The 27,828-nt window shown below is 42.6% G+C and overlaps 2 protein-coding genes across 5 annotated transcripts; both read right to left on the bottom strand.

Annotated features, from left to right (window-relative positions):
* Positions 1–3,124: 3,124 nt before the first annotated feature.
* Positions 3,125–11,942, bottom strand: LOC105897109 (basement membrane-specific heparan sulfate proteoglycan core protein-like). The gene is made up of 12 exons (XM_031584516.2): positions 11,310–11,942; positions 8,559–8,585; positions 6,814–7,095; positions 6,455–6,727; positions 5,886–6,218; positions 5,499–5,777; positions 5,002–5,247; positions 4,670–4,906; positions 4,544–4,568; positions 4,244–4,338; positions 4,079–4,138; positions 3,125–3,538 (listed from the first exon to the last, which is right to left on the bottom strand). The coding sequence occupies exons 1-12, from the start codon at positions 11,338–11,340 to the stop codon at positions 3,465–3,467; spliced, it is 1,962 nt and encodes a 653-aa protein (XP_031440376.1). The 5' UTR covers positions 11,341–11,942; the 3' UTR covers positions 3,125–3,464.
* Positions 11,943–14,153: 2,211 nt separating this feature from the next.
* On the bottom strand, positions 14,154–27,296 carry LOC105897108 (titin-like). Of its 4 annotated transcripts, XM_031584511.1 has the most exons (18): positions 27,218–27,296; positions 26,776–26,805; positions 26,119–26,409; positions 25,583–25,867; positions 25,016–25,300; positions 24,432–24,719; positions 23,784–24,071; positions 23,232–23,519; positions 22,629–22,913; positions 21,815–22,093; positions 20,001–20,282; positions 17,333–17,611; positions 16,616–16,867; positions 15,816–15,917; positions 15,598–15,622; positions 15,409–15,509; positions 14,916–14,992; positions 14,154–14,788 (listed from the first exon to the last, which is right to left on the bottom strand). In XM_031584511.1, exons 1-18 carry the CDS (start codon positions 27,246–27,248, stop codon positions 14,720–14,722), a joined length of 3,537 nt encoding a protein of 1,178 aa, XP_031440371.1. In that variant the 5' UTR covers positions 27,249–27,296; the 3' UTR covers positions 14,154–14,719. The 4 variants fall into 4 exon arrangements, with proteins under 4 accessions (XP_031440371.1, XP_031440370.1, XP_031440369.1 ...); XM_031584510.1 differs by lacking the exons at positions 26,776–26,805; positions 27,218–27,296 and having other exon boundaries at positions 15,816–15,914; positions 26,119–26,739; XM_031584509.1 differs by lacking the exons at positions 26,776–26,805; positions 27,218–27,296 and having other exon boundaries at positions 26,119–26,739.
* Positions 27,297–27,828: the final 532 nt, after the last annotated feature.

Genomic DNA, 27,828 nt, shown 5'->3' on the forward strand with positions numbered 1-27,828 from the left:
CTGTGGGCAGCGAGTCACGTCCTTTCCCTCAGGGCAGTTCATATTTCAGGTCACCTCAACTACGGTGCGGACCTGTTATCAAGGGGCGACCCTCGAGCAGCAGATTGGTGTCTACACCCTCAGGTGATAGACCAGATCTGGGTGCGTTTGTTCAGGGCGCAGGTGAACCTGTTTGCGAACAGACAGAATACCTGCTGCCTGCTCTGGTTCTCGCTAGGGGGCGACAACCCCCCACTAGGCATAGACGCGCTGGTCCACCAGTGGCCAGATCTACGCCTATATGCTTTTCCCCCGATTCCGCTCCTCCAGCAGGTGCTGTGCAGGGTAGCGGACGAGGGCAGAGAATTGATATTGATAGCCCCCCACTGGCGGCAGATCTATTCAATATGTCAGTGCAACAGCCCTGGGAGCTGCCTCTGCGGAGAGACCTCCGAACGCAGGCGCACAGGACAGTGTGGCACCCCCATCCGGAGTGGTGACGTCTCAGAGCCTGGCACCTGAGAGGTGCAGGTTCATAGCGTCAGGCTTGTCGGATGCGGAGGTGGCTACAATACAGAGTGCCCGAGCGGTGTCGACACGGGCTCTGTATACGCTGAAGTGGCGCAGTTTTGAACGATGATGCGCTGCACGGCAGCATGACCCCATTAACTGCGCGCTGGGCGTTATTCTAGAATTCCTACAGCAGTTGTTTGATGAGGGGAAGGCGGCTTCCACTCTCAAAGTGTACCTGGCTGCCATTTCAGCCTGCCACGCAGGCATTAATGGCAGTTCTCCTGGCAGTCACCCGCTAGCGTCACGCTTTATGGTGGGGTTGAGACGGCTCAGGGTGCCAGAGAGACACCTCATACCCTCTTGGGATCTGCTGGTTGTGTTACGTGCTCTCACAGGGCCTCCGTTCGAGCCCCTGGAGACGGTGGACATAAAGTTTGTCTCTTTAAAGACCGCGCTGCTACTGGCGTTAACATCAGCAAAGCGCGTTGGTGACATGCAAGCCCTGTCATTCAGCCAATCGTGCCTTCAGTTCTCGATCGCTGGTGACAGAGTGGTTATGCGACCTAATGCTGCTTACACACCTAAAGTTGTGGCAACCCCATTCCGCAATCAGGTGATTGAATTAGCAGTTTTTCTCGCCTCCCCTTTTGCGTCAGCAGAGGAGGAACGTTTGAATAAGCTCTGTTCAGTGCGCGCTCTCCGCTGTTATGTAGAGCGCACTGGAGCTTTGAGACAGTCAGATCAGCTATTTGTGTGCTTTGGTGCACGTGCAAAAGGCAGACCTCTATCAAAACCGAGCCTCTCCCGTTGGATAGTAGAGGCTATCGTGGTGTCTTATAAGAGCTTGTCTTTAGATCCCCCGAAGAAGTTGCATGCGCACTCTACGTGGGGGGTCTCGTCTTCCTGGGCCTTACTAAAGGGCGTCTCGGTGGAAGATATTTGCAAAGCTGCAAGCTGGAGTTCTCGCCACACTTTCATTAGATTGTTAGATGTGGCTGAACTTAGTTTTACATGGTGTTCTACAGACAGGCGATCTCTAAATCCCCTGGCCTGAGAACGATATAATGATGGATGTGTTTATTAGTGTCTACGTGTTACGTTGCGAATTAACCATTCGAGGGGTGTTTCCTACAGGCGAGGGATCGCTGATCCTTATCGCCTAGGAATAACCTAGTTTCTTACAAGGAGTCTGCAGACAGGCGATCTCTGAATCCCCGGGCCTGAGAACGATGTAATGATGTATGTGTTCATTAGTGTCTACGTGTTACGTTGCAAATTAACCATTCCAGGGTTGTTTCCTACAGGCGTGGGATCACTGATCTCTGCCGCCTATGTTAAAGGACGTCAGCGATAAGATTGTAGACCTGCACAAGGCTGGAATGGGTTACAAAGTTGGTGTGTGTGATTGGCTGCCACTGCCACTGTGATTGGCTGCCAGTGAACTGCGATAAGGAACGTCTCGGTTACTTACGTAACTTCGGTTCCTTAAGCAGGAACCAGATAAAACAAAGTTGGTGTGTACAGTGTTACCTTGGTTTGATATTCTTGCTCAGTTTTTCTTTCCAAGGGTGAGTTTGTGCTGCGTGATTGAATTTATAGACTCCTGAGGGGGCGGGCCCAGGAGTAAGCGCAGACGAATCTCGCTGCCTTTCAGGCGTGAATGGATAAATGCTTCGATTTAGGCCCATGACTAGTGTCATGTACCATACTGTTATATCTGGTTCCTGCTTAAGGAACCGAGGTTACGTAAGTAACCGAGACGTTTTTCTGCATATCAAATACAGGCTAATGTCATGTTATTGGTCTGAATGTTAAAGTTCTTTGTATGAGAGTGGCTTGTGACCACTTACGTATTAGGTCTGTGTGCGACTTCATCCTGACACCAGAAAACCTCAGCCTTGGAGAACAGCTTGGAAATATTTCAAAGTGAAAAAATATGTAAAACATTTCCTGTACCCTGTTTTTTTTTTTTTTGTAAGAAGTTAGTTTCTTTAAATTCTTTCTTGAAATTAATTTTGATGACCCTTGGTCATGTGAAGGAGATATAAATAGACCTGGCTGCCTTAGTTAATCACAGCATAGTTTTCTACTCCAGGTCAGGAACCCCACAAAATGTAAATATATTGCCAGAACACTTCATTTAGTTTATTATAAGGCTCCTCAGAATGTTGCAAAAAGTTCCATTCATTTGAAATGGCCATCCCATCATTCAGAAATCTGCTATTTCTGTATAATGACTGCAGCAAAAAATGAATGACCGCTGCAATTGGCCATCTTTCATATCATTCTGCAAATTGTCTGTTCATTTATCTGTTCATCTATTCACACACTCGGTGCAATTCACTAAGGGATCTTAAGATTTTAGCACAGAAATTAACTTACAATTATTCACAGAATGTTACTGTATGGTAGTCTGTGCATTGTATGCTCTCTACTGGTCAGTTTGAGTTCTGCAGGCACCTGAACACCTCCAACATATTTTTCATAGATTTTGCGGACATTTCTTAAGTGTGATTATTTCCAGATACACCTCTTTTCACACAGATATAAATATAGAATAGCCAGCGCCCTAACCCTAACCTAACTTAGCTGTGTGTATTTGAAGAGTACCATATCACAAACACACTTAACATGGATTTTAATACGAAATATTTAATATAAAATTCACAATTAAGTCAGACAATTGAATAATTATGGTTGAGTACAAAATTGAACAGGTGAAAAATAAACAATTACACTTGTTTTTTCTGAATTCTAAAAATAACAGCTACTTAAATCTATTGCACAAAGTACACATTATGAAAAATATATTGTAATGGTGATAACCTGGTGTTGACACTGTTAAACGATAAAGTCATCTGTAATATTAAACACCTGTTATACTAACAAATAAAATTACACATGTCATATTCATTTAATGAACTGAATGCCATTGATATGTACAACTTTGAAGGGACATTTTGTGGTTTGATTTAGACTTCAGACTTCTTTTCAGTTTCTGCTTCAGCTTTTATAGGACCCATGACTTCATATATGGATTTGTTGTCTACAGATGGAAAGGGGAAAGTTTCCTTCAGTTACAAATTACTTTTTTTCTCATCCAGCCCCTTGGTGGAGCTAGAAAAAACAACTCAAAGGAAGTACATTTGAAATAAAATTGATTATGAACTTCCTACATACAGAGACCTGTAACCAAAGCAAACACATCTCTTGTCATGATCATGGGGGGACTGCACTTTAAAAGAATTTGAGTTTTTAAAACGATTACCCCTATTTACTTTAATGGGTATTATAGTTTGACTACACTTCTCAGTATTTCAGTATTCAGTATTTGTTGTATTAACTCCACAGTGGATTTCAAGTTTTGTTACTGTTCATCATCATTTCCTAAATTTCCCTCGGGATTAATAAAGTATCCATCTATCTATCTATCTATCTATCTATCTATCAGTAGATAAATAAGTGGAAAATCATTTGATGTAATGTTTGTAGTGACAGATATCATACCATTTTGGTTTCTGTACATTATGTGGGAAAACATGAAACGAATAATTGGACATATCAGATTGTAAACGAACAAACTCACTTTTCTGCAGAGGCACGCACTTTAGGTTGATATTGGCATAGTCAGGTGTAGCACCTACAACTGATAGAGAATTAAGATTTCCTTGTTCAGTCACTGTAGATTCCATATGTACAAGTGTTATGGTGACAAGCTGTGATCATGTTCAGCCTCACAGTTGTGTGGTACCTCTTTTCATTGTCATATATTCTGACTGGGCCCCATTACTTCCTGCAGGCTGACTCGCGCCCTGGTTCTGACTGGTGTTCTGCTGTTCCTGGCCACTAGAGGGAGACAGAGTACTATAGGATCAGTTGTAACATAAATAGGTGCTCTGTGCGCAAGTGATACCTTTGTTATCCTAAGATCAGTTTTTGGTAACTCAAATTTGAAAATGGTTCAAACGTACTTAATAAATCAAAAAAAGACATTTTGCCATGCCAATTACATTTAAGTAAACCCCATGCAGAGGGGGGGAAAAAAACGTACGTGACTGATGTCTGTGTGACAGGCTCTGTTATGGAACAAGAGACGGTAGATCAATACACAAATTTTCATACATATGAGACACAACAGTGGGCTCTCCTGCAAACACCAGATGGGAAGTGCTTTTACCTTGCGGCCGCTTGAAGCAATACAGCCAAGCCAATATCCTAACTATCGCAAAGACGATCACCAGTCCAACCATCACCTGGACTGCTAGCACTCCTGCAAACACCAGATGGGAAGTGCTTTTACCTTGCGGCCGCTTGAAGCAATACAGCCAAGCCAATATCCTAACTATCGCAAAGACGATCACCAGTCCAACCATCATCTGGACTGCCAGCAGCGGGGCGGGTTCAGAATGTGAGGCTACAAGTGAAATGGTAAAAAAAACCTGTCTGTCATGTAGTTATTGAACACAAAACCACTGCATATGAGCAAAGGGAGGATTATTTGAGTTTTACCCTTTACTGTGACCCAGCTCTCTGGTGACTCTCCTCTCTCTGGGTTCCTGCACGTATAGACTCCTTCATGTGACTCTGAGACTGCAGGGATGGTCATCTCCCCTGTGGTGGAGGTCTGGAGGAGTGTCCCATCTTTATAGAAGTCAGCACCGATGTTTGATGGCTTATAGCGATATCTACAGCGCAGGGTCAGAGGATCTCCCTCAGTCACAGGATGGGCAGGACTCTCCAGGATCACATCACCAGCTGTACACAGAAGCTTAGTTGGGTAATTTATTAACATAGTGAGCCTACCAACAGCACTCAAAGTTTCAAATTTAAGATGATTCACAAGGGTCCTGACAAATTATGAAAATGTCCTTCAATGCCGAACCACCACATGCAAATATCAATCAGATAAATTATTTTTAAAATTAAACTAATACAATTAATTATACTAAAAACAAACAATACTACAAATGTTCAGATATTATCAAATGATGCCTAATTACACTCACTGTGCACTGTGATGTTGACAGGATCACTCTGCTCTCCAGACTTAGACAGACACCAGTAAACTCCACTGTCTGATGATGATGCTGATCTGATGCTGCAGGTGGATCCTGTTTCTGATCTCCAGTCAGTGGGACACTTTGATTCCCCTCCTCTGCCTGTGAACCACCTCAGTCTCCATCCAGTAGAGTTGCCCTGAACCCCACAGCTCAGTGAGAGAGAGTCGTATGTAAAGATCAGGTTCCAGTTTGAGTGGATGATCACAGAAGCTGGAGGAGACACACCTGAGCCAGACAGTAAAAACAAACAGATAGAAATAAAAGTCCCCAAGAGACACTCTACATTCGTGAAACTGGATACCTGGTTCTACACATAGAGAGTGTTTATCTCACCTGTGACCCAGAGAGGCTGAGGTTGGCTGAACTCTGTGTGATAGGCTGGCTCTCCTCTCTCTGCTCTGCACACATAAACCCCTGTGTGTCTAAGAGCAGCTGGGCTGAGAGTGTAGGAGCCTCCAGCTCCACTGATGCTGTCTGAGACCAGCTGTAGAGAATATCTCCTGTTCTCATGTAACACCAATACCAACTCAGGACTGTAGGGGGCAGTCTTGTACCAGTGGAATCTCCAGCCTGTAGTGGAGCTTCTAACCTCACAGCTCAGAGTCACTGAGTCTCCTTCAGTCAGCCAGGTCTGTGATGGTCCTCTAAGAACTGGATTTGGTTTTTCTGTTGGTGATTAGCATATGGTTTTAACCAAAACGATGGAGACTGTGTCTTAGAAATGTATGTAATAGTATGAGTATTTCAAAATAGATCAAAAAATAAAAAAATACATAAATCATAGAAGAATCAAGTCTACTGATATTACAAAAGATCAAATCCACACATGAAGTTATGTAGCTGTGCTGCATTCATTAACCTCAGATATTCACAGCATTCTCTGAAGATAAATGTGTCCCCACCTGATACTGTAACTCTAACAGCCTCACTGATCTCTGATGTCTGTGAGTCTCTCATCTGTATTCCTCTGCAGCTGTAGTCACCACTGTCGGACTCAACAGCATGATATATTGTGTAATTTTGCCATTGATATTTGAGAGAAGTTCTATTCTTATCCCAGCTGTATTGCCAGTCGTTGTGTTCTTCTCCCTGTATGTCACATCTGAGAGCGAGCGTCTCACCAATGAAAATGTGTGTCCAGTTGGACAGAGGGGTTGCAACGGCTTTGGGATTTACTGCACAGAAGTAATAATCACAGTGTGAATACAGTTACATATGCTTATAGTTTAAAAAAAATGCACTACAGATCATGAAAACTCACCTTTGACCTTCACCCACACCGTGTTACTGTAAAGTGTGTGATAGATTGGGTCTCCTCTCCCAGCTCTGCACCAGTACTGTCCTCCATTAGAGACTTTAACAGAGATGATGCTGTAGGAGTTTCCATCAGTCTGGGCCACAGGATCAGAGGTCTGTGTGTCTCTGTACCAGTAGAATCTCCATCTCCTCCATCTAGACTGGCCCATGTCACATCTCAGGGTAACTGTGTTTCCTGTGAACACTGGCTGTCTGTCTGAACTTAATACAGGTCTCGGAATTCCCTCTGGGTTTCAATGGATACATCATTTCATCACAATTTTAAAATGATAAAATTACTGAAAGTGTTTACCATCATGTTGCTAGCCTAATCCACATTCACAGAGAAACACACTGGCAGTTACACTCTCTGCTTACAGTGAGGAGTATAACATTGCTACTCCTTGAAGGCCTGCTGTTTCTGTCTGCCATACATTATAGCTGCATTAGTCATATATTTGTACTCCAATGATAGTTAAAGTGTATCTGCACTGTAATGATGAGCTGGTTATAACTCGTTATAACACCTGTATCCCCACCCACTCTGAGAATCTATCACACACTTCAGAGTGACTGACTCTCCAGCAAAGGTCTGCAACTGCTGGACTGTTATATAGTTAACATGGTGAATTGAACAGGGGTTGACTGTGGCAGACAGCACTCTTGTGCACTGCAGTGAAGCCATGGTAGATCAATAATTCAACCAGAGCAGGATCACAGGCCCTGGATTATTTACTCAGTAGTTCAGTAGTTAGCAATTATGTCCCACAGAGCAAATATATCCAGTATTTGTGCTTTTGCCAAGTGCTTCAGTACAAGCTGGCAAGGCAGCAGTTTAGATTCATAAACAGAGTACAGTATACATCAAGGTCTTAGTTTTCACAGCGGTTTGACTGATGTTTTGTCTTCCAAATGCCTATGAGATCAGTGACTCAGCAGGTAACTCAGATTGCTCTGTTCTGTTTTGCAGACCCCTATGAGATCAGTGACTCAGCAGGTAACTCAGATTGCTCTGTTCTGTTTTGCAGACCCCTATGAGATCAGTGACTCAGCAGGTAACTCAGATTGCTCTGTTCTGTTTTTCAGACCCCTATGAGATCAGTGACTCAGCAGGTAACTCAGATTGCTCTGTTCTGTTTTGCAGACCCCTATGAGATCAGTGACTCAGCAGGTAACTCAGATTGCTCTGTTCTGTTTTGCCGACCCCTATGAGATCAGTGACTCAGCAGACTCAGCATATTCAAAGGTCCTCTGTTTCTCTACAAGCATAATTAATTCGCCCTGTGATGTCAGGTTCAGTGGATTCACTGTACACATATGGTAAATGGTCTCAACTGATTGCATTTAACAGTCATGCATAGTCCGTGATCATACACATACTTGGTCAATTGCATTGTCAGTTAGCACTGGGGTGATTAGCTGTGCTTCGGAACTACAGTATGTCCATGTGTTAACATGCAGCTTCAGAACTACAGTATGTCCATGTGATTAACGTGCAGTTTCAGAACTACAGTCTGTCCATGTGTTTAACGTGCAGTTTCTGTGTTGAATTGAGTGGGATTGTTGGATGAAACAAAAATGGCCACAATACCAAACATCAGAAGAATACAAAATACATTGATATAACTGAATTGGAGAACACAGCTCCTGTATTATAGGAAAAAGAACAAGCGACAAACAATCAACATAATAATTTCAATCTCTACTCACCTCCAAAGGCGATTTCTGCCCCCATGACTAATTTGAAAGGATTAAGCAGAAAATAGACAGTACATTAGTAATTAGAAGAACACACTTGCAGAGGAAAGGCAGAGCATTTGAATCGTAAGAAATTAGGCAGGAATAGTGATTAAATAGTAAGGCTGTAGAGATGTTGAGTATTCACTGTTCATCTATCTATCTAACTATCTCACTCACTCACTCACTCACTCACTCACTCACTCACACACACACACACACACACACACACACACACACACACACACACACACACACACACACAGACACACACACACACACACACACACACACACACACACACACACACACAGATCTAAAGAGCACCTAATCATGCCATTGTACCTTTACACATTTCACTGCTGTTCAGTTTGCACCACTTTCAGGTTTTATGATACAGTGAAATATTTTCATATAGACATGCATTAATCTGTCCATACATTATTCTTTCCATACATTATTCTTTCCATGCATTATTCTTTCACCATAAAGGATTGGGCACACAGACGTCTCTGCCATCTCTGTCCCTTACCTGCTGTGGCATACACACAGTTTGATCATCTCTGTCCCTCACCTGCTGTGGCATACAAACAGTTTGATCATCTCTGTCCCTCACCTGCTGTGGCATACAAACAGTTTGACCAAAACTGCAGCCTCAACTGATTTAACATTAGCACCTCCCCCACACATTACAGTCAGGGGTTTGATACTGAACTGTTCCAATGGAGTATACTCAGATATGGGCAAAAATACATCAAAATGTAGATATATATATTTGCAGGCAGCAGCTGTGTGACTCTCATGTTTTCACAAAACAGGGCTCTCACTGCAATCTCTATGGCTTACGGGAGGGCTCAATTGACAAGGATCAAGACAGCTATTTAAGTTTTCGAACACAGCCCTGTTTTGTGAAAAATGGGCAGGGCCATTTGAAGCACCACTTTTGCCTGACTGTTGCCTGATTGGACAATGACATTCAGAGGCAGATTAGACAGTCTAGTGGTAGAATCAGACAGAAAATAAATCTCCTTCTGCCTAAACACTGGATCAAGTATTTTTAGTATTTTAAATACAAAATTACTCCACTCTAAAGTATTTTGTTACAAATTAGGCCCTATCAAATACAAATAAAAAAATACTCAAAGTTATTGAAATACGTATTTCAAGTACAAGTAATTGAAATACCGCCCATCTCTGAGTATACTGTAAGCCAACCTGTTCAGCCCTCTCATGTCATTAACCACACGCTAATGACCACACCCTGTAGTTGCACTTGTAAAGGAGTGTGCCCGAGCGGTTGGTTGGTCAGACTTCAGGGAGGGATGACAGGCACAACAGTACTTCCAAAAAAAGGTTTTCTTTAATTTTCTTGTAGTACTACCAGTAGGTTAAAACAGACAATACAAACGAACAAACAAAACACTGAATGTAAAATAAAACAAACACTGGGACAATGCCCAAGCTAGCTAGATATTATCCTGGTTTAACGCAACCATCCACTTAAGTCTGCTCACGTCAGCAACCTCCCCCGAACTGAGCAGTGCGGCACGTATTTAAACAGGTGGCCGTTAGCATTAACACGCATGAATCAATTAACCGTTGCACACAGTATTATCTCTTTACACGCATACTGGCATCAACCATTACATATGTACATGCATGTTATATTACTACCTTTGTCATTACACACTTTATCAAGTAGTTATTTACACACACTAGAAACACCCCTGCCTCAATGAGTGCACCCCTAGCGGCGCGCGTAACAAACACAGATAATCATGCCGAGCCCTGCATCCCTGTTTGCTTCCCACGTTCACAGGCAACAGGTGAGCTAAACATCTTGTCAACTGATCATTGCACACAGAAAACCCATCCCGTGGTAGTCCCCACATCATATTACATCTATGCACCTCACACAACATAATCACATATTCGAACGTTCATATTTATGTCCATCCGAACGTATCATATACTCAGTGATTACGATCTGCGGGGAAACCACCGCTTCACGTGACAGTCGCCATGCGCTCTGTCACAACACTATTTCCTTACTTCTCTCGTCCTGACTAGCCAAACATTCTCACAGTTGCTCCACGGAGCATGGTATGACACATTGCATTATGTCCACAACTCATCACAAAGTTGGAGTTAACAGCCTGACTGGTCCTGCATACTCATAGAAGTCAGTGAGCAATTACTGAGCAAGTTTTCAACTAAATCAAACTCATGAATCCGACCCATAACTCACTCACATGTAGGCTACAGTTTCTGCATTTCCCATCTGAGCCGTAGCTGTTCAGTGCAAGAAGTTACAATCGTTTGCAATCATACAATCATTTGAGTTTAAAGATGGCCTTCTGCCAAGTTTATCTTTAACATGAGTTTGATCTAAGCCATCTTAGTTGGGAACGAACTACCCTGTTTTCAGTTCTAATCAGAAACAAACAGGAGAGACAGATGTGATGTAGACACACATTAATATTATGGGCTGTTTAGTGAGTGATTCCACTCATCTAAACGAGTCATGTTACAGTCTGTTACATTACAGTCATCTCAACAGTGAATTTTACAATTAATGAAAATCAGCTTCTATCATGACAAGAGCAGATCATTTAATCAAAAATACAAGCAATCTACACATATACACTATATGTATACATATAAAAACTCATTTATTTGAACTTATATACATATAAGTATAAACAGTATGTGTGTCAGACTTACGGAGCAGCAGTAAAAGTAGACTTGGTCCCATGGCTGTTCTCTCTGTGTGTCTAAACTTCCTTCCTTTTTCTGAGCAGCCGTCTGCTTGTTTACCACAAACCTGGTTGCACAATTAATGGAGGCCCTGTTTGTGTGAATGTGTTTCATCTCTGCACTCTTGCTCTAATGGTTTGATGCATGTATGTCTTGGATTTGATGTGTTTGTGCATACTGGATTTTTTTTGTTTTTTTAGTTAATATGACACTTTTTTGTGTGCTCAGTTTCACCTCCCTCATTTGAAGCAATTACACTGACGTGGCCAAGCTACCATCGGCATCAGCGTTGCTAAGTTACCATCCCTGTGAGTGCAGAGGTGCTTGCAGAGGGCTCAGCCTTATCTTCACACCAGCTACAGGGGTGTTGTTAGCAGGCTACACTCACATGGCACACCAACTGTGTTTCAGGCCTTTGTACATCAACCACTACTACCATTTAGTCTCATGCATGCAAGAGTCACTGAACAGATGAGTCTAAAAGCCTCCACTGACGGCGCTCCCACTAGCTCTAACTGGGTAAAACCAGCCACTACCCTGCTTGGGCATTAGCTCAGAGTTCAGTGTTAACTTCTGTTATCAGTCTCCATATCTAAGGCCTATGTGATTAATCATGTTAATAACTAATGCTAGTTTAGGTGACCAACGTCTACATGGTTGCATCATGACACCATCAAACCACAGCACTTCCTCACAATCAATTATGTTTCAACACTTTGCTGTGAAGACGAAAGAAAATGCAAACTGCATTGATTGAAAAAAAATTGCCAAAATATCTTCTCACCCTCATTTTTTCCAGATATGATGATATGTAAAGTCAGAACTAACAGAGATTCCAGCATGCACAGAGAGAGAGAGGGACAGAGTAAGAGAGAGAGAGAGAGAGGGACAAAGAGAGAGAGAGAGAGAGAGAGAGAGGGGGGGACAAAGAGAGAGAGAGAAAGTGAGGGACAAAGATAGAGAGAGAGAGGGACAAAAGAGAGAGAGAGAGAGAGACAGACAAAGAGAGAGATAGAGAGGGAGAGGGACAAAGAGAGAGAGAGAAAGAGAGAGATAATGATACATTTGGATTGATGAGGGGCTCACTGTACAATACTGTTCCCTTCATATTGCATTTTGATATGCGATCAACTTTGACTGGCAGTTGGTTCTGTAGGTGTAGTTCCACCATAGACTACATTACCCACAATACAGTTCCCTTCAAAATGCATTTTAATATCTGATCAACTTTGACTGGCAGTTGGTTCTATGACAAAGTATTATCTGGCTTTTCTATGAAGAGAAGCTATTGCTGCACTGCTGTCTCTGTGATAGGGGAACTCCCACACCCTCTCACCCCTCCTCCAGCTGAGCTGGGATCTCCCACACCATCTCTTCTCTTTTCTACAAATAACCAAAAACACACTGACTCATTTGGGAGTATGTACTGAGGTGATGTGAAAAAGAAAATCATGAATGGCGTCTGAGAGACTGCACAGTACAGATGGAGAGTCCAAATCAAAGTGAGACAGATTTCAGTCATTTACTAGCCATTTTAGATACTATTGAGACAGACTTCAGTCCTTTACTAGGCATTTTAGATACTATTGAGACAGACTTCAGTCCTTTACTAGTCATTTTAGATACTATTGAGACAGACTTCAGTGCTTTACTAGGCATTTTAAATACTATTGAGACAGACTTCAGCCATTAACTAGCCATTTTAAATACTATTGAGACAGACTTCAGCCATTAACTAGCCATTTTAGGTACTATTGAGACAGACTTCAGCCTTTAACTAGCCATTTTAAATACTATTGAGACAGACTTCAGCCATTAACTAGCCATTTTAAAGTGAGACAGACTTCAGCCATTAACTAGGCATTTTAAAGTGAGACTTTTTGTCAGAATGGTTTAAGAACATATCTGTACCTCATCTTTTCCTGTAACACACGCAGAGAGAGAGAGAGAGAGAGCGAGAGCCCACTGTCATCAAGTGCAAGACTTTACAGAAACAGGACTTGACAAAGGTTTTATGGTTGGTGTTAATGTGGCTGTCACAGTTTACTGGGAAAAAGATGATCCTATCTTGCGCTACCAACACACCCACTCATCCTCAGACGTCCTTGTTCTCTTTCTCCCTCAACCATTGAGTAAAGGAATCAATGAGTTTACCACACCTCAAGGCATCTACACTGATGGAGATAATTTCCAAGCACTGTTAATGACTTAAGAATATATGAATCAAGTGCCTTGTATTAATATATTCCTTGTATGAATCATGTGCTTATGAAATGGCTTTTCTGTGTGCGTGTGTAACTTAGAATATTAGGTGCCACTTAGTCTGCATATGTACAAGAGCATGTTTAGACCAGAGGTGATAAGAAGGTTCGAACTGTGCTTCTTCCAACCTTGCAAAACTTCCATCCTTGCCTCATACGTCAGAAATCCACCACATGGTTAACTCTGCTGAACGCTAAACTTCTGTCTATATAAACCTTGTGCGATGTGTTTATCAGGGCTTCACTTTCAGCCTTGTGCTGGGAGTGAGCCCGATTGCAATTGTTGTTTGTCTAATAAATGTACTTATATGCAGCTCCGGAGTGCTCAGGTAACTAGGGTGAATTTTCACCTATCATACACAAATCATTTTCAGCACATTGTGTCTAAGATATAATGTGGGTCATTAAAACCATGCTCTTAAATAATGTCTGTCATGTCCCCTTCATTAACTGAATTATTTTTACATTCTTAATAGGGTTACTGTCAAAGCATATCTGTAGCCCCGGCCTACAATGCATTTCACATGAGAACACAGAACAAGCAACATGGTACGATTTTAAAAGCTTTATTAAAATAGCAGATATTCAGTGGCAAGATATATTGTATCTATATACTACATGGACAAGGGGAATGAAATAGGAATGGTAAGACTTGGTGAATAAATAGCATTAAAATAGTATTAACCCGTGTTTTAAAGATTCTTTGTTCACTGCTTATGTACTCTAATGTTAAATAATTAACCCTTTATTTCTTTGTGTTGACTGCTTTTATGATTGTCTTGAAGAGGCATTGTGCAATGGGCCTGCTATTCCCATGATTCCTGCTATTCCCATGGTTCCTGCTATTTCCATGGTTCCTGCTATTCCCATGGTTCCTTCCTTCCTAATTTCCATTTCTCAAATGCACAATTTTGAAAATATGCAAAATAATGTGAAGGTTTTTTAGCCATTTTGAATTTCATCATTACAACAGTCGTGCCTCTACACTCTACGATTAGGTGTTGTCTTTGCACTGTCGGAGCTGCAGGAAGCAGAGCGGAGATCCAGGAAGAGGAGATCCAGGAAGAAGAGCGGAGATCGAGGAACACGCTCTCTCTGCCCTGCCGTGTCACTGTGTCATATCAGAATGGACACTTCCTGGCTGTGGGTCATAGGAAGCTTGCCACCAGCAGGCTTCACTTTGACCTGAGAAGTGGTTCAGTCAGAGAGTCAACGAGTTTTCAATAGTAATTTGAAATAACTTATATAATTAATTTCTTCATACAAACATACATTTGAATAAGATATCAGATATTAAGTGTCATTTAAATACCTTAACCCACTTCCTGCGCATCTCCTTTAACTCGATCTCAGTGTAGACCACATCGCTGGGGCCCCTTGAGGCCCCGGCTGAAATGAGAAGAGAAAGAGTAAAAGTTCTGTAATCTGTAGTTACAGTAACTATGGACATTGAAGGACGGGAGTCACATTTAGACAAGGGTTTTTGGGATCAGACACTGGGCTAAGTGAGCAGTGATGAGATGTGTCACTGTTGACAAGTCCACACAGTCTGTTACAGAAACAGCTTGTGCCTTATACTTTTTGAGTCATCAGTCAGTATACTCATTCATACTCATTCATTATAATCATGCCTGTAATGACTGGTTTTGTGTCACTGTGTTTTTTGTTCTTGTCTCATCTGTTATCTTCCATATCTACACACCTTGACAGATTTCACCCATTACATAGTTTTATAAACTTATTTTTATTCGATGTATTAAACATCAGTTGGGTTATTATATAGCGTTTCATTGGGAAAAACGTACCATACTGCCATGGCACATAGCTGGACTTTTCCCCCTCGCCTTCCACAGGCCTGTTTTGGCCTTCAGAAGATTCCTGATTGGCTCTCTGCCATCCCCAGCCACTAGAGGGAGACAGAGACTGTGACAAATGGCCGCTGAGAAGCCATGTTTTGATGATGGCAAATTATCACAAGGCACATAATTACTTACAACAAGCTTCCACGAAGGAACAGACCTATGGAAACATTGATAAGAACTCAAGTTTTTAACTGTGCAAGAATATAATTTCTATAATCTTCATAAAGAGCATACAGTCAGCAAGAGCTCATTGTAGTATGGACTTACAGTATATTGTACCCCAAAGCAACTGTTAACTGTATGAGAATGTATGCTGAGAATATAAACTAAAGCCTAAGGACTTAGATTACCTCTGTAGCGATACAGCATCCCAAGGACAATCACCACAGCAAGTGCGATGCACAGTCCCACCACCAGCCAGAGCACTAAGTGCTTGTGACGTTGAGTACCTGCTGGGAGAACCAGAGTGCAGCTAGCAAACACCACCAAGCAACACCTCCCAAACACCACCTAACAACACCTTCCAAACACCACTTCCAACGACTAGCCTTTGTTTTCTGTCCTTCACATGACCAGTTAATTTGAAGATAATACTGATGGAACTGGAAATATTGCTATTCTGTTGTTGTAAGACAATAGTGTAGCCTTATTTTGTATCAGTAACTCGTAATCTTGAATGTGTACTCTGTCTGGCTCACTGAGACCTGAACAAATGGCATGTGAACCCCTCCCCCCTAGAGTCTCCTTCCTGCTATAACCCTTTGTACACTGTTATCAACCCCCCTTCCCCCATTGGTGAACCCCTCACCCCACTGTCTCCCCCTTCCTCTCACCTAAAGGGTGTGGTCATCCCCTCCCCTATTGTATTCTACCTGACTGAATTGTATAAATACCTACATAGCCTACAGAAAGGTAGGCCTTTCTCTGAGCACCAGCTGAGAGGGGGTCTCCATGCCGAAATAAACACCATAAATCTGACTACGTCCTATGGTCCCTTCTTCAACTTTTTCGTGCTCATTTAGATTCTATCAATACCAAAATCAGTTGCCTCTAAACAACATACCTCAAAAGGCATGCGCTTCCCCACTCTGTTGCTTCGTTTTCAGTGTTCAGAGTATTAGGCCTCGACCTGAGGGCCCTCCCTGCTCACCTCTGTCTCTGACAGTGACCCAGCTCTCCGCAGACTCTCCCCTCTCTGAGTGCTTGCACCGGTAGCGGCCCTCGTGCACCTTTGACACCGCTGGGATGGTCACCTCCCCTGTGACAGTGGGCTGAAGAGGCGATCCGTCTTTGTAGATGTCCGCTTCCTCGTTAGACGGCTTTTTACGGTACCTGCAGTGCAGGGTCAGAGGATCTCCCTCCGTCACGGGGTGGGCCGGGCTCTCCAGGATCACCTCAGCATCTGCGCAATACAGTACACTGCATATACACACAACTAGTAAACCATAGAGTGCACTGCATATACACACAACGGAGTAAACAATAGAGTGCACTGCATATACACACAACCGAGTAAACATGCAGGGAGTCAAGGCAGCATATCAAAAATACACATTATGGGGTGGCAGCGATGATTTTATCATGAGTGTTTTGAGGCTTTAAAGTTCCTTAATCTTTTTCTTTTTTTTTAAATTGGAACAAGCTTTTCTGTTTTTAGGAAACAGCCAGCATTATTTCAATATCACCACAGACACATAATATTGTGAGGGTGGTGTGTTTAACATTTACTATAAAAGTCATAATATTCATGACATTTACTGTAAAAGTCATAATATTCAAAGACATTTTAAAGCTGTTCCCAGATCTATAATTTTATTAATTATTGTTTTCTGGGTGCCACACGATTTATCACCTCTCAGAAACTTACCATGAAACGTGACATTGATAGGGTTACTGCGCAGTCCCATCTCAGACTGACACCAGTACACCCCACTGTCCGTTGTGTGCGGGTGGACGAGGGTACAGGTGGATCCTACCACTGACCTCCAGCCTGCCGGGCACTCTGTTAACTCCCCTCTGTCCGTGAACCACCTCAGCCTCCACCCAGCAGGATGGCCCTGCATCTCACAGCTCAAGGACAGGGATTTATATATGAAATGCTGGGTTCTGTTGGGCCTGATGACCAGGGAGGCAGGAGGAGACAAGCCTGCGTAGATTTAAAACATAAAGGTACGTGTATTATGTATACCATATATCAGGGGTCTTCAACCTTTTTCAGCCCAAGGACCCCTTGGCTGAGAGAGACACTGAGCAGGGACCCCCACCCCCGCCGCCCCAAATTTGGGCCTGATATTCATATATTTTATTTGGAACTAAGAGTCAGTCACACACACACACACACACACACACACACATGTTTGAACATAATTGCAAATCATCTGTGACACACAACTCGTTTACATTTATTCTGTTTATTATTGACATTTTTTCTCCCTTACAGTTAGCCATCACTCTGTATTCAATTAGGGAGGGACAAAGAATTGAGTAGCTTGACAAGCTTAAGTATGGATGAAATATCTCATACCTAGTGAGAGATCTGACATTTGAGAATTCATCACTCATGTCTTTGGCAACAAGATTCTCCCTATGAAGCATGCAGTGCGTCATACATGGCTCTTGCACCGCCTGTGCACATCGCGACACATTTTGGCCAGGGTATATCATGTTCACGGAAAAAATTGTTCTATCACTTTGAAAATCTCTGAACTTGTTTTACGTCCAGGCAGCTGCTTACAGAATAGATATTCCTCCTGCATCTCATTTTGGTCGACAAATCACAAAAGCTAAAAGCTGAGCGTCGTTTGACACATCGGTGGATTCAACAAATTGTAGTGCAAAATAATCTGCCTTTGGGAGCTTTGCGACTAGTAGTGCCCTCACATCAGCTGCCAATTCATCAATAGCATTGGGATAATTTTCAGTTTTTTTACGTACTCATCCTTCCCAAACATTGTTTTGCACATATAGCTGCTGGCAATATTAAACTTTCCGCAATTATGTATGGCTGTTTGGTCTGAGCGACACGTAATGCAACTTGATAAGAGGCTTTTAAAGTTAGCTCGCACACTTTGGCTGATTGTCTCATCAATGTCTGCTGGCCCTCAAAAGATTTTAAACAGGTAATTCAAAATGATTTCAAGTGAGCATGGGTTGTCTTTAAGTCTCGTTGCAGCTTTGATGGTTTTATAGTTTCGTTTGATAGCACGGGAGGGCAAACCACGTAGTGGTTACACTGGTAATTCGTCACCATCGGTCTCTTTGTAGGTGAAGGCAAACTTCAGATAATTCTCTGAATATTTACGTGTCTTCTCCCGTTTGGCTTTTGGCTGTTCGTGGAAGGGGTGTTGGCATCCTCTGAATGTAGGTCATCTGAACCGCCATCAGTGGTGTCTGACGTGGAGCTTTTGTTCCGAGAAATTACAAAACGATTAAAGCAGGTAACGTGTTTTGGCACCAGATAGCTAAATGTAGCTAAAAGTGCATATGTTGCCATGGTGATCAAATGATCGCGTGAAGACTCATGGGTAGCCTATTTATTATTTTTAACGAATAGAAAGCAATTTTTACGTTCTGTTTATGTTTATGTAGGCCTATTGGACGTTTTTAATTTTTGGAAGAGGGAAAAAATGCTTCAGATGAAATAATTTGGTGGACCCCCTGCAGTACCTCCACGGACCCCCTGGGGGTCGCGGACCCCCGGTTGAAGACCTCTGCCATATATGATCAAATCTAAAAATAGAATGCTGTCATAGCAGTTACAAGTCAATGAGGTCAATAGGTGTCACGCCGGCACTGAGTCCTGCTCCTGCCACACCCCCTCCTGATTCAACTCACCTGCCTCCGTCACATTCTCAGTCCACTGATTTCTAAATTACAAACACCTGTCACTCCCTCCACCACACTATTTAGTCTCCTCACTCCCTTCAATTGTTATCTAGTCTAGTCTGGTCTGGATTAATCTCTGTGTCGAGCTCAAGCTGCATTAGTTCCCCGTATTTGTTCCTGCTCCTTCGTATCCCAAGGTTTAGGTATTTTTGGTTCCTACCATGGACTTTCTCTGTTTATTCCCAAGATCTTCTGAGAGTTGTGTATTTAATTCCATGTACAATTAAGTTCTATCTCCAGTCTGTTGCGTTTACACTTTGACTCCGTTTGCCTGTGAACTGTTTCTGGCTGACCCGTAATAAACTCTATCACCGTTCAGTCTGTGTCTAGCCTGAAGTCCGTGACAGTAGGGTTTTGGACCAGTGTGTTATTTTCAGCAATGTAGGGAGGTAATTTCAAGATACCGGTTTAGCAACAGAGTAGCTGTCACGATTTAAACATGAACACAGAGACAGCATGAGGCCATTGATAACGCTGGACAGCATAAGGCCATGGATAACGCTGGGACTAAACAAAAACTGCCTCTGTCTAAATCAATGCAGTGAAAATGACTGTGAAACAAAGACTTTGTATAGTTTCATGTTCCATTTGTTAGTTGTATTATTATTATTATTATTATAATTATTATTATCATCATCATTGTAACTCACCAGTGACCCAGAGAGGCTGCAGTTCGCTGTATTTGGTGTAGTACGGCGGCTCTCCTCTCTCTGCTCGGCACATGTAGAGGCCCGTGTGATACAGCACCGCCGGGGTGATGGTGAAGGAGCCTCCGTTGCTGTACACCAGGGTGTGTTTGGCTGCCGAGTCTGCTCTGTACCAGAGGAACCTCCAGCCTGCGGTGGAGCTCTTCACCTCACAGCTCAGAGTCACCAAGTCGCCTTCATTCACCCAGATCTGCGCAGGGACGCTCAGTACAGCCAGGGGCCTCTCTGTGGGGTTGAACATAATTCATCACAGCAAAAAGAGTTAAATTATGTAAGAAAAATGGTGTATGTGTATTTTATTTTTTTTTATTTTTTTTTTATTTTAGATTTATTGTCAATGTTATGTTTGATATACGTAAATGCCTTTTTAGGGGGACTGCCAAAGGAAAATAGCCTTTTGGCTATAATTGGGTGCATTTACATTTTAATGTTCATGAATGTACACTGTCCCTCTTGATCAAATAAACAAATTGATTGATTGATTGACAATGAAAACATACATATTTATATATTTGAGTCATTCTTTATTTAATTTCCTCCTGATACACATTCAACTGATGAAACACTGTGGCAATTAATCAATTAGAACAGATATTTACAGCAGGACAATAACAAAGGTCTACATTATTAATACAAATGAAAATAATAATAATAATACTATTAAATAATTCATAATTAATACAATATTTTGATTGACAGTAAAAACAGTACGGTAAATCATAAAGTTTCATAATCATTCACACTACTTAATATTGACTTCTGATCAGGCTCTAGGGTTTAATGATCCCTTAGAGTTTACCTTTGATCTCTCAGACTCACCAAACACAGACATGCTGTAGGGTTCAATGATCCCATAGACACACCAAACACACAGACACTCTCTAGGGTTTAAAACTCACCAAACACAGACACTCTGTGGGGTTTAAAACTCACTAAACAGACACACTTTAGGGTTTAAAACTCACCAAACACAGACACTCTGTAGGGTTCAACACTCACCAGACACAGACACTCTGTAGGGTTTAAGACTCACCAAACACAGACACTCTGTAGGGTTTAATGATCCCTCACCACACACAGACACTCTGTGGGGTTTAATGATCCCTCACCAAACACAGACACTCTGTGGGGTTTAATGATCCCTTCGACTCACCAAACACAGACACTCTCTGGGGTTTGAGACTCACACAAGACAGACACGCTGTGGGGTTTAAAACTCACCAAACACAGACAGGTTGTGGGGTTTAAGACTCACCAAACACAGACACTCTGTGGGGTTTAAAACTCACCAAACACAGACACACCAAACACAGACACTCTGTAAGGTTTAAGACTCACCAAACACAGACACGCTCTAAGGTTTAAGACTCACCAAACACAGACACTCTGTAGGGTTTAATGATCCCTCACCAAACACAGACACTCTGTAGGGTTTAATGATCCCCTAGACTCACCAAACATAGACACACTTTAGGGTTTAAGACTCACCAAACACAGACACTCTGTGGGGTTTAAAATTCACCAAACACAGACACTCTGTAGGGTTTAAAACTTTTAGACTCACCGAACACAGACACTCTGTGGGGTTTAATGATCCCCTAGACTCACCAAACACAGACACGCTCTAAGGTTTAAAACTCACCAAACACAGACACTCTGTAGGGTTTACCTTTGATCTCTCAGATTCACCAAACACAGACACTCTGTAGGGTTTAAGACTCACCAAACACAGACACTCTCTAGGGTTTAAGACTCACCTAAGACAGACACTCTGTAGGGTTCGCTCATCTCTGAGTACATGAGCTCCCTCCTCCTCCGGCCGATGCAGGTGTACTCATCACCGCGGTGACCGTACACCAGGGTGACTCGGTACTCTTTCTCCCGGTTCACAGGGTTGTTCAGGTAGCCGTTCTTGTACCAGATGTACTCCCAGTCAGTGTCCGTGGTCCCGCGGATGTCACAGTGGAGAGAGATGGTCTCTCCGCTGAAGATTTGCGTCCAGTTAGACAACAAGGTTATGTAAGCCTTTGGTCTTTCTATGTTCAGGACAGATAACATAGAAAACAGACCCAAATATGATGGAAATGACAGCAATTAAAACCTCTTAAAAACCTGATTTATTGTATTGCCTCTGTGAAGCCCATTGTAACATAGATTTTAAAGAGTGCTATTTAAATAAAGATTATAAATATTATTATGCTATGTATATTCCACCATTTTATGAATATGTTATGTGTTACCTCTGTTGAAACCTACAACACAATGTCAATATATCAAGTCACAATTTGGCCTAAATTACAATTTAAGTTAAAATAATATATAGTAGAGAATACATTGTAGAGAAGAGCAGTTCACGTGTGCAGAAGTTGTCGAATTAGAGAGAGTTTTTCCATTTAGCCTTACATGCTAATGACTTTCATGAAAGACTTGTACTGCAGCTCACAGGTGAGCTGTATTGACTCTACTGTCCAGATTTCGAACATTCCTAACATTATCTTGTAGTACCATGTATACAGCCTAGGGGGCACTACACTTTTATGTTGATGATGATATTGTTGGTCTTCCACATACCTGTGACTCTTATCCATGTGGCATTGCTGTAGTGGGTGTAATAGATTGGGCTGCCTCTTCCAGCGCTACAGAAATATGAAGCTTCATCAGAGACCTTCATGAAGTTTATGGTGTAGGAGTTTGTGTCAGACTGGGCCACAGGTTCAGAGTTCTGCGAGTCTCGGTACCAGTAGAAGGTCCACCCCGTGGCAGTGGACGGGTCCAACTCACAGGTCAGAGTGACCGATGAACCAGTGTAGACCTGATCGGCCCTGTTGGACGTTATTCTGGGCTGTGGCTTTAAATCTATGGGGGTGTTAAACAGAAATATAACATCTCTCACATTAGGCATTTTTCATTGCACTTGTTTTACACAGATAAAGGCATAATCAGCCTGAACCTGCATGAGGTTGCCTAAACTACATACATCTCTGTGCTGTAACATTGTAGCCATATGTGCAACACCTCTACCATATATGGGGGTTAAGCAGAAACAGAATTTTTTTTCGTACTGGTTGTCACTGTTAATCAGAGGATTAAGTAGCTGTAGAATGTATGTGAATTTGCCCAAACGAGCCAAATATGTATACTGTCGCTATGAACGTGACCTCCAGCATCTCTCACCTAGTACATTCAGGGTGACACTGTCACTGATCTGGGACACTGTGGGTCTGGTGTCCCTCTCCCCCTGACACCAGTACTGGTCCTCGTCTGACTCTGCGGCTCCTCTGATGGTGAGCGTGTTCGCCGCTCTGCTGAAGCGGCCAGACTGAGACACTGCATCCTGGGAGTTGCGTCGGTACCACTTGTATGCCCAGTCTCTGAGATACTGTGTTGCACACGTGAATGTCACTATCTCCCCACTGAAGACGGGGCTGGGGGGCTGAACGGTCAGGGTGGCAGAGGGCAAGGCTGGAGGGAGGGGAAAGGTTTGAAAATGTAGGTATATCATTTTCCATTAATGCACTTAAAATCTTAACACTTCCACATTCCACAGCTTTTTTGAATGTATGATTTTCATTATGTGAAAATCCAATCAAGTATAATCACTTTCACTGTACTTAATTCAGAATGTATAACAATGTGCGCTTGTAAAGATGTTCTCCAATTATAACAATGTATGCCTGTAGGCAAATGAATGTCACATAGTACAGATGTGGTGCAGAACCAACCCACCTGTCACAGATAAGTAGACATAAGTGCTGATATGTGAGGACGTGGGTCTGGTGTCTTTTTCTCCTTGACACCAGTAGTGGTCCTGATCCGATTCAACAGCTCCCTGGATGATGAGGGTGTTTCCCTCTCTGATGTACCGGTCAGACTGAGACACTGGGCTCTGAGAGCTTCCTTTGTACCATTGATATGACCAGTCACTGTACGACGCTACCACACATGTCAGGGTGACTGTCTCCCCAGTGAAAACAGGGTTCTGAGGCTCTGCAGTTAGTGATCCTGTCGGCAAGTCTGAGACGAGACGAGAAGGATTAAAGGGAGATATTGCAAAATGCATCACAATGTCCCGATGGGAAAATGTCCCTAGAAGAACATTAAAAAGCGATACGCAAAGAATCAAGATCAAGTGGTCTGCATTTGTCAGCATACGTCAAATAAGAAACTCCATTTCAACTTTCAAATTGTAAATTCCCAAAGCACTAATCCTCAGTTCTGTTCCTGTTTTCCACATCCAGTACAAGAACGTGTCCGGGTCAGCATGCACTCTAATATTGACTTTGTTGTGCTGTACGCGTTTCCATGAAAGCAAAACATCAGTATCTGCTTGTTAAGATGTACTTCAGTGCACCTACTGAAAGTCTTCAAACTCACCTGACACCGTCAGGTAAACTGGGTCGCTCATGAGCGAAGACGTGGTGCTGTTCCATCTCTCCCCCTGACACCAGTACTCAGCCTGGTCAGACTCTGTGGCCCCTCTGATGGTGAGGGTGTTCCCACCTTTGCTCTCGTGGTCTGAGGGAAATGTCTCAGTCTGTGGGCTGCCTTTAAACCACGTGTAGTTCCAGACACTGGGAGAGGCAGTCATACACTCCAGAGTGACGGTCTCTCCGTTGAATATGGGGCTGTCTGGTCTGATAGAGATTGACACTTTGGGCAGGCCTGTGAAAGAGAAAAATGTAACAAGAGAGGAGTGGGAGGATAAGATGACTGTACTTGACTCTGCTTTTCAATAATGAGGATTTAAAGAACACATAGAAAGCAAAATAAGTTCGAAGAAAGAAATTGAACAAATTCCAAGAAAGAAATCAGACCTATACGATAACGTCAGAAACACACATGGCTAGACCTACACAATAACGTTATCAGAAACACACATGACTAGACCTACACAATAAACTAGCACACGGTGTTGTATCAGTTCAGCTGGAGAGATGTAAGGAAATGGCCCAGCCCACCTGAAACAGTCAGCTTGATTGCCTCACTGGTCTGTGAGTGTTGGGCGTCACTCTTGCGTGTTCCCCTGCAGGTGTAGTCTCCGCTGTCAGCCTCCGAGGCAGGGCTGATGCTGTGCTCCTGCTCGTCACTGATCTGGTTGTGGCCCACGTAGCCCCTCTTGTACCAGCTGTACCTCCACTCTGCTGCGGCCTCTCCGTCCTGAATGTGACACCGCAGAGAGACCACCTCTCCACTGAAGATCTCCATGTCTTTAGGTGTCAGAATCGCCACAGCCTGGGGTCTCTCTGTTAAACAGAACACAGCCATCACATTTCAGTGCATTTCAAATAATATAGTAATAAAACAAAATATAAACAATATTGAACACAAAACTAATATTACAAGACATAAGTTTATAGACAAAATCTATATACACAGATATAACACAAAGTTATTACGCTATGTTTCACAGCTTGGCCATCGCTCATGCCAGTTATTATATGCTCATATCAGGACCAGGCTTCGGTTTTGATCTCATGGTTCATGCACAAACTAGGAACATAGCAAATATAACGTCAGCTACTCACCTGCTACAGTCAGGGTCACAGAGTCGCTGGCTTGGGAGAACTTGTAGTCACTTTTCCTCAGACCGGTGCAGGTGTACTTGCCGCTGTGGGTTTGCTCCGCGGCCGTTATCCTGTAAATGTTCATCTCTCCGACGCCGTCGGGTTTCACCTTCTGTCCATCCTTCCGCCAGCGGTACCTCCACTCAGATGGCAGCTCCCCTGGGATGTCACACCTGAATGTGACGGTCTCTCCACTGAAGATCTGTGGCCAGTCAGGCCTCGGGAGAATGACCGCCTTGGGCCTCTCTATATTAGCACAAACAGGTATAAGTAATAATAAACTATATAGACAATTAAGCATACATTAGCATGCACAGAGCTTGTTATACCTTTGGGTGTTTCAGAAAGATTTTGAAAACAGGTTGAAGACAGTAGCCAAAGGCACTGTAGCTCAATAAAACAAACAATTGTGTTCAATACTACAGCCTGCAAGTATTGGTGGTAGTGGGCAAGTGAAAGGTATTTTAAGTATTTTCATGAAAGGTAAACACACTGACCTGACACAGTAAGTATTACAGCATCGCTAATCTCCGAGAACACAGAGTCAACTTTCCTCATGCCCAAACAGGCATACTCGCCACTGTCAGATTCATCCACCGGACCCACGTTCTTATACTCGTTACTCTCGCTCCAGGACTTGTACGGGTTCAGCTCCTCCTCGTCTTTGTACCAGATGTACTCCCAGTCAGTGGATGGCTCTCCTGGGATGTGGCATCTGAACAACACTGTGTCTCCTCTGAATAGCTTTGTCCAGTTCGGCTTGAGGATGACAACAGCCTTTTGTCTCACTGTGCAAATAAAGAGCAATGAGCTGTCACTCAAAACACACAGGAAAGTAAACCAGGGGGTAATACTGTGACTGAGACTAGGACATTTTTTTTTTTTTGCATTTGTTAAAACAGGTATAGGATTTGCTAAATGTTCTGAAACAGGCATGAAAACAATTGTAAAAAGGGTGAGAATAATAAAAAAATGCTGGTCTGATGTTAGCAACAAGGTGTTAAAATCGAACAATTTAACTCCTATGTAAAAGTAATGTATGAAATGATATTAAGACAAAATACAGATGACAATGAGGAACAGAGATGGATACTATAGAATGAATCAGTAGTAGAGATCTTCAGAGATCATTCATTCATTCATCTTTCACTGACCTTCCATGTTCCCATATACTGAACTGAACACTAAATCACAAATCAAACAGAAAACAGAAAAAAGGAAGAAATTGTGTGTTGCTGTTACAAAGCTCTGTCACATCACTGATAAATTCATCTGAATAAACTGAACAAGGACTACTGTGTCGGGATCTACCCCTTAGACACCCCAAAGTCATCATGTCTAAAATGTAAACATATTTGTTGTAAGATTTGGAGTTTTACCTGAAGTGTGATATTTCAGGAAAACACTAGCAGATTAATATGAGCATGTGGTCTAAATGTGATCTAAAATGATTTCTTTTTTTATGTCAGCTACAATTGCTCAGAGATAGAACTAAATGTAATATACATACCAATCCTAATGATTGATAGAACTAAATACAGTAATATACATACCAATCCTAATGAGATATATAACTAAATACAGTAATATACTTACACGTTAGGAGAGATAGGGCAGTTAGTGCCATGTTGCCCTGTGACTGTTCCAGTCCCTGAAGTCTCTGACACCTTCTGTCTGTGTGTGTGTGTGTGTGTGTGTGTGTGTGTGTGTGTGTGTGTGTGTGTGCGTGTGTGTGTGTGTGTGTGTGTGTGAGAGTGTGTGTGTGTGTGTGTCTGTGTGTGTGTGTGTATTTTTTGTGAGTGTGTGTATGTGTGTGTGTGGTTGCTTGTGTGCGCATGTGTGTGTGTCTGTGTGTCCAGAGTCTTAGCTCATCCCTTGCCACCCTGACACAACAGAAGTATTGTTTGCCACCACATCTGCAATGTCATGAATGGAATGAATTGATTGCTTTGTTTGGCTTCTGTGTAAGAGAGCAGTATTGAGCTACTAAACAAACAGGCCTGGAAAATGTACTAAAGTGGTCATCACGAATAAACACTCTGATTTGGACTGTTCACATGAAGCCAAAATCAATGAATACCAAAGGATTTAAAGATCTCTTGAGGCGTAACTCCAAGAGGATGTGGTTTGACACATTCACCTTTGAGCAAACCCACATTGCCAAAGGAAACCCGACCTTTCACTTCCTGTTTGTGTTGTTGGTTCCT

Source organism: Clupea harengus, chromosome 18 (genome assembly GCF_900700415.2).
Source record: "Clupea harengus chromosome 18, Ch_v2.0.2, whole genome shotgun sequence".
NCBI lineage: Eukaryota > Metazoa > Chordata > Actinopteri > Clupeiformes > Clupeidae > Clupea > Clupea harengus.

What these genes read in the sequence shown, in the direction of transcription:
- LOC105897108 (XM_031584509.1), bottom strand. Translation starts at nt 26,557, where the DNA reads ATGCCTGTTTCAGAACATTTAGCAAATCCTATACCTGTTTTAACAAAT. An exon ending in AGTTTACCTGACGGTGTCAG is followed by an intron (nt 24,072 to 24,431) that starts GTGAGTTTGAAG and finishes GTCTCGTCTCAG; the next exon opens with ACTTGCCGACAGGATCACTA. An exon ending in GGTCACTGTCAGAGACAGAG is followed by an intron (nt 15,918 to 16,615) that starts GTGAGCAGGGAG and finishes TGGTTCTCCCAG; the next exon opens with CAGGTACTCAACGTCACAAG.
- LOC105897109 (XM_031584516.2), bottom strand. Translation starts at nt 11,340, where the DNA reads ATGGGACCAAGTCTACTTTTACTGCTGCTCC. An exon ending in ATATATGACAATGAAAAGAG is followed by an intron (nt 4,139 to 4,243) that starts GTACCACACAAC and finishes ATTCTCTATCAG; the next exon opens with TTGTAGGTGCTACACCTGAC. An exon ending in GTGCGTGCCTCTGCAGAAAA is followed by an intron (nt 3,539 to 4,078) that starts GTGAGTTTGTTC and finishes TTCCATCTGTAG; the next exon opens with ACAACAAATCCATATATGAA.